The sequence below is a fragment of the Gambusia affinis genome, linkage group LG05 (genome assembly GCF_019740435.1).
Source record: "Gambusia affinis linkage group LG05, SWU_Gaff_1.0, whole genome shotgun sequence".
Lineage (NCBI taxonomy): Eukaryota > Metazoa > Chordata > Actinopteri > Cyprinodontiformes > Poeciliidae > Gambusia > Gambusia affinis.
The window spans coordinates 3,083,464-3,094,248 of NC_057872.1; the positions used below are offsets into that span (position 1 = coordinate 3,083,464).

The 10,785-nt window shown below is 40.9% G+C and overlaps 1 protein-coding gene across 1 annotated transcript in view; it reads right to left on the reverse strand.

The window, feature by feature from the left end:
- mc5ra (melanocortin 5a receptor) overlaps positions 1–9,523 on the reverse strand; it is a 29,132-nt gene extending 19,609 nt beyond the window's left edge. Inside the window, exon 1 of the mRNA XM_044117335.1 lies at positions 9,416–9,523. Within this exon, the coding sequence (XP_043973270.1) occupies positions 9,416–9,476 (61 nt within the window). The 5' untranslated portion in view covers positions 9,477–9,523. The remainder of the gene's footprint in view (positions 1–9,415) is intronic.
- Between the last annotated feature and the right edge of the window lie 1,262 nt (positions 9,524–10,785).

Sequence of the window (10,785 nt, forward strand, 5' to 3'; positions counted from 1 at the left end):
AAACGCAAACCTGGAGCGACTGATTGAAAGAAACTGGCCTGAACTTGATGAACCAATGGCACAATCGAGATCCATAGACTGGAACTAGTCAAGACTGATGACTGATGAAACGATGACAAGTTACAGGATTAACGTTCGACCACAAGATGCCAAAACCTACAAGACCGTCATGTGACCTGTAGCGCTCTATGCTGGCTGGCAACAAAAAAAAATAAAAATTCAGCAATATGGAAATGAAGCGACTCAGGAGCTCGCTCCTCTGACTGACCAGATTCAACCGCGGCATGAATGAGGAGGACTTGAGACGAAGACTTAAGGTTGACCCAGTTACTGCCAAGAAGACAGAAACCCTCCTTCAGTGATACGGCCATAACATGGTTGTGGAAAATAAAGCACTATGCCTCTAACCTGGCAGAAAAATACAAGTGGTGGACCTAGCCTTAAGAGATACTAGCAACAGGGCCAAAGGTAAAAGGTAAAGGTAATTGTATTTATATAGCGCATTTTCAACAACAAGGAAATACAAAGTGCTTGTGGCCAAGTGGAGCCATGTCACAGAGCCTGGATAAAAGGCAACAATGCAAAGAAAGAAGTCAATATTCATATCAGACATCAACATTCCTAAACATGTTTAAAGAACACAATCCAATTCTCAAAGGTTGGTATCCAGAAAGTTTTAAATGCATCCTTAATAAACTTAGCTGAATGAAAAGACTTAACTTTTTTCATAAACTTTGGCTGAAACCTGTAAGTAACCTGTTTATGTTTACACATTGAACAGATCACCATCACCTGGGGACTGACTTGGACTATGCATCTGCTTCTGCTGAAGCATAGAAGCAGATGAGTTAAACCAGTGGCTCCCAAAGATTTTCTGGGGCCCCCTATAGATTACAATAAAATCCCCCCCCCCAAATAAAAAAAAAAGAAAGAAAAAGTTCAACAGGGCACACAAATTGTTCAACCAGACATGAACCTATCTTGTTTATATACATATAAACAAAATAGGTTTATGTCATATTTTGTTTTCAAAATATGACTTAAACCTATTTTGTTTTCAAACTCCACTGAAGTTTATTTCGCACTTCAGGTTGCAATAAAACACACTACAAACCGTCTTTACAGTAAAACACTTCTGTGCAACTGTTTTTTAGCCACTGAGTGAAACTATGTTAATTTGAGATTAATTATAATTTTTCAGCAACCTAGATTAATGAAACATAATGATGTGTTTGAAAATAGTAGTATATGAGAGTGGCTGCCACAAGTTTTCTTCTACCAGCAACAGTGGCAGAAAATAAGTAAAGATTTCAATTTATTTCCATGACAGAGAGCCAAAGAAAAAAAAAAAGTTGCAATTTTTCATCCAGACAGAATGAAGCCATGGAGTGAGAAAAAGTTTTGTTGGCTGACATTTTTAAAATCTTAGTGGGAGGAAGTAACTCAAGAGATAATCAATGATACGTAGCTAGCATTAAGGAAATTGGATAACTTCAGTTTGCCATCCTGAGAAGAGGAGGTGCCTGCAGGAATTATTTGATGAAATCTTAATAGATTTGCCAAACTTCTCTCTTCTAATATAAAATATTCTGCATGCACAGGAGATGTTAATATCACACAGGGACTTGCTCCTGTCTGAGTTTAAGGAAATGTTAGCCATTAGTTGCCATGCCTGCTGAATTACAACAGACAGACTCGCTGCTGGTTATTATCCCACCAGGAGAGTGTGTGAGCCAAAATGGCTTGTTAACAGGCTGAGCTAGCATCAGCTGTTCACACTGTGGAACAGACTGCACCCAGCTGAGAACATCTTATTTTTAAAGGTGCGACCTCCTACTCAAAACTCTGATTTCCAAGCATTTTAATAGCTTATCTTAGGCTGGGAGATGGTGAGAGCAGGTCCATATACTAGAGCTGCTCACGGGTCCATGTACTGTGGACCTAGCACCCACACAAGCTAGTTTGTGTGGGTGCTAGGTTAGCTGAACCTGCAGATTCATACAAGGCATAAAACAAAATATTATTATCATTTAACAACCTAGATAGAAAGATACAGAACTTCAGCCAACACAGGAATAAGTTTTCATGGAATATTTTTTCCAGCAAAGTATTTGGAAATAACTTTTTTTTCTCCGAAGAGTTTTTGCTCCACTAGTGGCTTGTATTTTTTTTGTGACAGTAGGCAGACAGGAAAGAGGGTGAGGAGACGGGGGAAGACATGCAGCAAAGGTCGCCGGGACCGGGACTCGAACCCATGATGTCCGCTTCGAGGACTAGGGCCTCCAAACGTGGGGCATGCTAACGCCCTGCGCCACCACAGCACACCCCTTGGAGATAACTTTTAGTACTACTGGACAAAGTTTGCACAACAGCAGTCATGAACGTTAGCCCTTACCACTAAATTAAGAGGTTCTAGTGAATCATTCTAGTGTTTTAAACTATTATCACTTCACATCTGCACTGTTAGTTTATGATGTGTCTCCATAACATTTACAAGCAAAATCTGTCAGTTTGAATCAATCAAAAGGGACACGGACATCATTAAAACAATCTCAGGTATGCTGCTAAATAAGAACATATTAATGCTGTTTAATAGAAAACATAATCAGTAACCTGTAAGATATAAGGTGGCAGCTGTTGTGGCACACTGACTGAGTGGATTACAGGTACTATCATATCATCATTGCTACAGTAAGGCAGATGACAGATGGCGATTTAATTGAAGAGAAGACGCTGATGATCTCATAAAGTGGAACGTTTGCACAAATTAATACTGGAGTATAAATGCTTTGTTTCCAATCCAACTGGGCTGACTGAGTCGTTTGGCTCTGGTGGGTCAGTTTACCTCTCTGTCAATTCATAATAACATTTTGAACCCATGCATTATGATTTTATCCCCTCCCTTTTCTTTTCTTACCTATAAACAAAAAAATGTATACATGTCATTACATAAATTGCTGTATGTCAGGTACCTACAGTCAGCAGCTGTGCTACTGTTGATAAACCATTGGTGATAAAGGCTCTCAAAAATGTTTAAATCTCTTATAAAATGGTTAAATTGATTACTATTGTATAAAGACTGTTCAAGTTCGTCTACGAGTTCACCAGTCCAACACACACACCCACACACACACTCAGTTTAAATGTTGTGTTTTGTACTTGAAGGGTTCCAGAGTGCCTGGAGAGAACATGCAGAAAAACCCCAGGCTGGGATTTGGACCGACAACTTTCTTACTTCAAAGCGACCAGCTGTACTGCTGTGCGGCCCCCACTGCTTTTCAGATAGACTTTAATAAATTTCCCAATTCCTGAGTAAGTGCTTGACTTTATCCGCTACTCAAGATTTTATACACCGGAGGTTGGGAAGCATTTATCTCATCAGACATGGGAACTATTTTTACATTTAGAGGTGCTAGAGGATTCATTTGTGCGTGAACATTTTCAAACACCTTTCATGTGGCTTTTTCAGAGAAGAGCACCCAGAGCAGCTGTAAGGCTTGAGCTAGGTTCGACTGCTGAGTTAATGAGATTGTAGTTTTCACTCTTATATGTTCAGTGAGTTCTAAGTACCGCTGCAACCCACTAATATATTGTTGGGTTTGGAGGTCTAGTCTTGTGGGGAGCTGTTTTTTCCAGCAGGAGGAGCCAGGAGGTTACGGTTGGTTGAAGGGCGGTTCCCGAGCACCGGTGCGTAATTGGCACAATCATCGCCAGTATAAGAGGAGCAGGCGGCGGCTTCTCCGGCGCCAGAGTGTTGACCAGTAATGGTACTCAGAGCCCCAGAGTGACTTCTCCGAGTTTTTTCCAGGTGCACTTTTGTGACGCTGAGTACTCGACTGTTGTGAACCCCGTCCTGGCCCGTGGATTTCCCTCCTCGTGACGCTCGAACTCCCCTGTCCGTTACCCCTGAAGATCCTCCGACCTTCGGGTCCGGACCGGACTCCTCCACCCTCCCGTCAGCTTCCTAGGCTCCAGACCCAACCTGAGTTTTTCCCCCTGGCGGATGAACCTCACTTCACCCAGGAAGCCCGTTCCAGAATCTGTTTAATTCCAGCCTACATTACGCTTATCTCTCCTCTTCCTTGCCTCCAGCACTGAGACGACACCGATCCAGTTTCCCCCAGAAAACATTTACCCAACCAAAACATTCTTCAGGTTTTTTCCTTTTTTGAAAAGAAAATAAACTAGATTTTTCTGATTCCTTGTGTTTCTGCATGTGGGTCAAGCGCGTAACTCCAACCATGACATATATAAAGCTTTTGTCTCACAAGTACAGATGTACAGTATGAATGAGGTGAACTGGCTATGTTTTACCACTGATTAGGCAGATTAAAAGTGAGCTGAGTGGATATGTACAGTCTTTTTTTCAAATCTTTTAAACACATTAAGACTCCAATCTGCTCTACAGCTCTGATCAAGGCTCTGCTTTCACTGAGCAGCAGTGCTTATAGATGTTACATAATGGACACCAATGATATGTAAAGTTGGTACTAAAAATACATAGAAATATTTAAATGGACTAAAACATAGTAAAAAACAAACCCAATCAAACTTGAGCAACAAGCTCTCACAGTTTTGTGAGTCACTGATGTTTCTGTGCTGATTTTTTTTTTTTCTCCCAACCTGGTTTTTCCATTTCTTCTTCTTTAGGAAAAGATATATGCTTGATTTTATATTATCTTTAGTGTGTATTCATGCTCTCAACAATCACTTTTTAGTTTTCTCCACTTTGATACAGCAGTGGAGGTAGGCTGACGGTGGATCTGGTTCTGCAACGGGTTCATTAAAACCAGTTCCAACTGATTCTGGTTCTTATCCCTCCACTGATCAGGTGACACTATTTACAAAACATGAAGGAACCTCTGATCGAACCGAGTTAGCTCAGAGCATCCTGCTGTTGTCACATTTTTATTGCTGCATTTCCTTTCATGAGAGCAGCAGCGAATCCTGGAAACTTTGAGCTGTTTGTTGTCAAAGTGGCTGAAAAACCACCTGGTGGGACAAAAACTGGGTGCTTTTTCTGTGATGTCTCCATTTTCGACCAGAAAATGTTGTGCATGACCTAAACTATAAAGGTGACCAACGCTTTGATATGATGGAGTCTGTCAAAAACAATTTTACTCCAAATTCCTCTGGGATGAAACTGGATTTTGTGATACAAGATCTCGCGATATTAAACCATGACGATATTTCTCATTGAGGTAAATTTTATCTCAGCTACCCTTAAATCATTTGTTTGGGGGAATTGTGGGTTTCTAGTTGGAACTATAGATTCAACAAAGTGACTGAGACTTAAATCTATAAGTACTCATGACGCAAAAAGAGGCAGAAAGCATCGCTATGACAACCACTGGATAGATGTCAGTGGTACAACACTGACATCTGCTCAATAATCAACAATCAGAGCCCACTCTATCAGTAGTAACTGGGAAATGTGGTACAGCAGACCATCCACTGTGAGAGAACCGCTCTAAGGTCTGAAGAGATGAAAACAAATCAGAAAAGGAAACATCAGGTTAGAATCTTTAAAATTCACAGCAAAGGTCTTTTTGAAGCATTTCTTTTTTTTTTTTTTTTAAAAGTTCTATTGGCTCTAGTGGCCTTTATTAGATAATTAATTGGGTAAAGAGAGAAAGGGAAGACATGCAGCAAAGGTTGCCAGGCAGGGAATTGAACCTGTGACAGCCACATCAAGGACTAAGGCTTCCATATGTGGGTTGTGCTTAACCCCTGCACCACCACAGCACATCACTGAAGTATAAATTTGATCTTTGAACTTTTCTTGGAAGTAACATTAAATTCTCATCACGTCTCGTTCTCGTGAAATCAGCATTGTGTCTCGTCTCATTTTGAGACCTTTCTTTCTTTCTATCTATTTACCTTTTAATATTTATTTCCTTTCTTTTCACTACAGCTGACGACACAACAGAGTGCAGCTCTGTTGTGGCGGATCGGGCCGCCGATCGGCCCGATCCGCCACACTGAGACCTCAATGTGCAGCTCTTCTCATGATGCTCAATGACACGGGAACAGAGCGCAGTCAGAGGTGCTTTTTAAAGGTTGCCAAGGATACACTATCAAAAACACACTGCTTGTTAGGTGATGTATTTTTTTTTCTCTCTCTCTATCTCTCTTCTGAATGTTCCACCCAGAATAACGCCGCTATCACCATTCCAGCTCTGACTCGTAGTTTGGAGCTGTAGGATGTCTCATCCTAATTATCTGCTGGTGATTTTCAAGGAAGAAATGTTCATGTTAATAACAAAGCAGCTGACAGAACCTCGCAGCAAAATTATACCATTGCGACGTGCTGTGATGTGTGGTTTTCAGTCGGTCTGTACCTTTATGCCTTCAGGGTTCAACACCTTTAGATTGTATCTGCTGCAGAGGAGCTGCTTTGATGACTTTTACTGTCAAATCGCCGCAGATTAGTTAGTCCAGTTTAAAGTTAGAGCTGGTTATTTAAGGATAAATAAAGAGTTTTTAAATATGTCTTTCAGCTACATGCTGTATAATCTTTTTGTCATTAATCATATATTTTATGCCTCAAGTATCTATATTTGCAGGGAAATTAAACCTAATTTTCTTTATTAGATGCAAAACAAGAACTCAGTGGGATCACATGGATCCTTTACATGTGATACATGAAAAGGAATATTAATCCTTTATGAAACAGAAATGGAAAACATAAACAGCGGTGGTTGTTGTGAGCCACCCTGAGCCTGTTCTGCTCAAGATTTATTTACTGTATTTATACATAGAACAAAAGTTCAGCATATCAAAGAAAAACATTAATTCTGTTCTGAGGTCCTACTATACGTATTGTTCTTTTCTCAATCTACATGCTTTATTGTGCATTCACACATAGAAGAAGGTTTTATAAGAGTCAAACTGTGCCTAAAATAATCTGTTCATTCCAGATCGGCTCAGATCTCATCATCAGTCGTCGCCAGCGGCAGCAGAATTGTTTCGACATGCAGATACGCAATAAACACTCTTTTCAGAGCGCTTGTTCCATCTTTGATGGAATGTCATAGAACACATCAAAAGATGCCACTGCAGGTGAACAGGCTCAGATTTCTCTCCTCTGATATTAAGACAGATTAATAAACTGGACTGTTGGTTTAGCTGGTTTAGCTCTGCGATGCTTTCATTATCGGCGCGTATTTTACATTTGTGAGCAATTGTAGCTGCTCATTTCCCAGACATCCATGTGGAAACACACATCCTGTGTTTGGTGAAAGATTCTAGGTTGTTTAAGAAAGGTCAGATCATTGGAATCAAACAGAAAAAATATCTAAGAAGATGAACCAACTAAAATTGGGTTGAGAAGTGTCCAAAGAATAATTCAAATCTGGAAAGAAAGTGGGAAACGATCATCCTGGAGGGAGAAATGTGGTTGGTAAAAAACCCCAGAATGGTCATGATCGTTGATAACTTAAATGTTTGATGACAGCAAATTGCAGAAAAACAACAGCAGGTCTCAAGGCGATGTTAACCAGTGAAAGAGTATTTCCACATGCACAGTGTGAAGAGACCTCAGCAGATTGGGAGTGAACAGCTGTGTCTCCACAAGAAAACCACTAATTAGTGAGGCTAACCGGAGAAAAAGGCTGCAGTTTGGAAGGGAGCATGAAGAGTGGACCCTAGAGCGATGGAAGGAGGTCATGTGTTCTGATGAGTCCAGATTTATCCTCTTCCAGAGTGATGGGAGCATCAGGGTGAGTAGAGAGGAAAACTGTCTGCGGTGTAACACCTGCGGTGGCAGCGCTGTGATATGGGCTCAGGTCAAAGTTCAGCAACATCATGAGGTCAGCTGACTGGCTGGAGATACTGAATGATCAGGTTATTCTATCACTGGATTGCTTCTACCCTGGAAGACACAGGGGTAACCCGAGATGACAATGCCGGGATTCAGCGAGCTGAAATAGTGCAACAGTGGTTCAGGGAGGATGAGGCGTTATTGACATGGATTGGCCAGAGCTCAAGCTGATCGCTGAGAATCATTGGGATGTTCTTCAGTGTTGCACTGGATTTAATGGAAATAAACCCTGTGGCCTTGCAGACGCTGATCGGAACAATTCCACGGAAAATTCAAAGACAAATCAGGTGCAGCAAAATACTAGAGTCTTTTCCTTTCGCTCTCTGCCAATTTTCTGTCTGATCTACTGTAAATAAAGGCCCCTAGTGCTAGAAAAAGCTTTTTGAAAAAATATCTTTGTTTCTTGGTTCCTGCTGAGAGCTGCTTTCCTTCGGCTCCTGTCACATTATAGCTACCAGTAAAATAATCCAGTTGTCCTTTTAAAATCACTTCTCTCTGTTGCCTCACAGTAGAGTTTCAACAGAACAACAGTCCCTTTGCAGATCACTCACCCAACAAGCATTCAGCAGAGATGAGCCGGTCATAATGTAAAGCAGACAATGGAGATAAAAGACAGACATGGTTTTGGTGTGAGGTGAGCGGTGGACGTGTTTGTCAGGAGCCACATTTAAAACCCTGAGGGGAGCTGACCGCCACGCTGCGGCGGCTCCTTCACTCCCCGTTCAGCCCGATCCTGCACAAAAAGATGATGTTTTCTTCAGTCTTATATTTTTCCAGAATGAGAGAGATTCTGCACAGCAGAAATGAATTTGTGAGCTCTTGAAGATGCTAATTGCCTAACCCTTTTCACTTCCTGTCGTCAACAATTCTCACCCGAGTTTTTGGATTTTGCACTATGCCGCTCTTCCAAATAAATGCCACCAGCTGTGAGGACACGTGTGTACTTTTCTGGCAACACGCTGCCCGAGACACAAGCAACTCTGACGGTATCTATAGGAACTTGAGCTGTTGCAGATCTGACTGATCAGCTCTGCTGCATCTCTGGATCCACAGGATGTAGAAAAGCAGCTGCATCTCGTCGCCTCATCATCCCTAACGCTTAGCAACAAACCCTCAGCACATACAGGATAAGTGCATGTGGAAGTCATTTCCCTCACAGGCAAACTGCACATACTGGGAAGTTAACTCACTAAGTTGGGAATGATTAAAATTAAAATCCCTTTCGCAACTTGTGCAGAGGCGCTGACTCTGCTCAATGGAGAGTTCAGAAAATAGGTTTTTGCAGCATTCCATCCATAATAAATGTGAAGAAATGGAATAAAGTTTAGGAAATCAGATAGCTGTCCTGAATGCAGAAAGTGGGAAAAAAAAATCTAAAAATATGCAGAGACAATAATAAATAATAAAAATGCCGAATAATAATAGCACCAATTATTATTATTCCTAATAAATATAGATGTTTATGTGTCTGCCGCTTACCTGCATTTTACTTTTGTGACCGTTTAAAAGAAAAAGTACATTTCATACAGCAGAAGTGATGGGAGCAGTAGTAGAATTTCATAAATAAAGAGACAGACATGAGGGATGACTCACCGCTAACCGGAGCTGTTACACAAATCCTCCCTCCAAGTGGCTCTGAAGGACTGAGGAGCATAAAACGGGTGGATTTATGAGTCGTGTCAGTGGCGATGCTGAGCTGTGTGTGAGAGTGAGGAGAGAAAGGGAAAGAGAGAGATTGAAAGACAGTGAGAGAGAGAGGAAGGAGAACTCCCTTCCCTGCCCTGACTGCGTTGAATACAACACACAGCCACAGCGAGGAATATTTAGCCGGCTTTCTCTCACCGGGGAGCGAAGGGAGCAGCAGCCAGACGCTTCCTCTGCAAGAAATGCAGCTTCTTCAAAGCTCCAACAGACAGCAGGGGTTTTGTCACAACTTCGTGTAGCTTTTGTTCACAGCTGTTATAGCAAAGTGAACTAGTAAAGGAAAAGTCTCTGTCAGGGTGTGATGATGGCTGAATGGCTTCACAGCAGTTCAGCACATTTCATTCGCTGACTCCGACTACTAAAACTTGTGTACATTCATTGCCAGATAAGCCAGCCACGATAGCAAGTTTTGATGGATGATAAATGATAATATTAGTGTTTCAAAAGCATTTTCAAGTAATAAGTAAAGAACAAATAAATAAATAATGAAAGAACACATTCTGATTAGAAAACTTTAAATGGTAATGAACATTTAACAATTTTTATTTAAACAAATAAACAACAGTGCAACAACAACAAATTAAAAGAATTATAAAGTCTCTGTAAACACAGTTGTCCTTCAAACAGAGGGCTAGTTGAGACCAAAGCACCAGACTGAAGACTTTTACAACCCAGATTTGGTTAAAAGCAAAAAAAACAAAGAGAGAAAATAGAAAAACGATAAATCATGCAAAGGAAAATTATTGAGATTGTTTTTAATTTATCATGCAATTAATTGATTTATTGGTTACAAATATCACAAAGTGGTATGTTTAAACTGGATGACAATCTAGCTAATAAAAGAAATATGTTTTGACAAAAAATATATATATTATCTAAAATGAATTTATAAAGTTAAAAGAGAAATGTGGCTGTTCAGGTGTTGTGTACGGTGTTTGGCCTCAGTGCTGCTCAGAGCCTGCAGGCTGATTGAGCTTTAATGACTCTGTTCAGCTGATCTCTGTACTTCACTTGGTACTTTTGATGATGTGGGCTGGTATTCTTTGCCTCTCCTCTCTTCATCCACTCTGAACCTGCAATTTCCAAACGAAATGCAAAACACGCTTTTGAAGTTGCCAGCAGACAGGCCCCCGTGTTCTGCCTGGTGACGGGAACTGCAGCTCTCTGCTTCTCAGTTCTCTCGACGTCGGCAGTTATGTTTCTAGTTTCAGAAGCTTTTTCTACCATGTTGTTTTCTTCCACTCAACCATCCATTAACA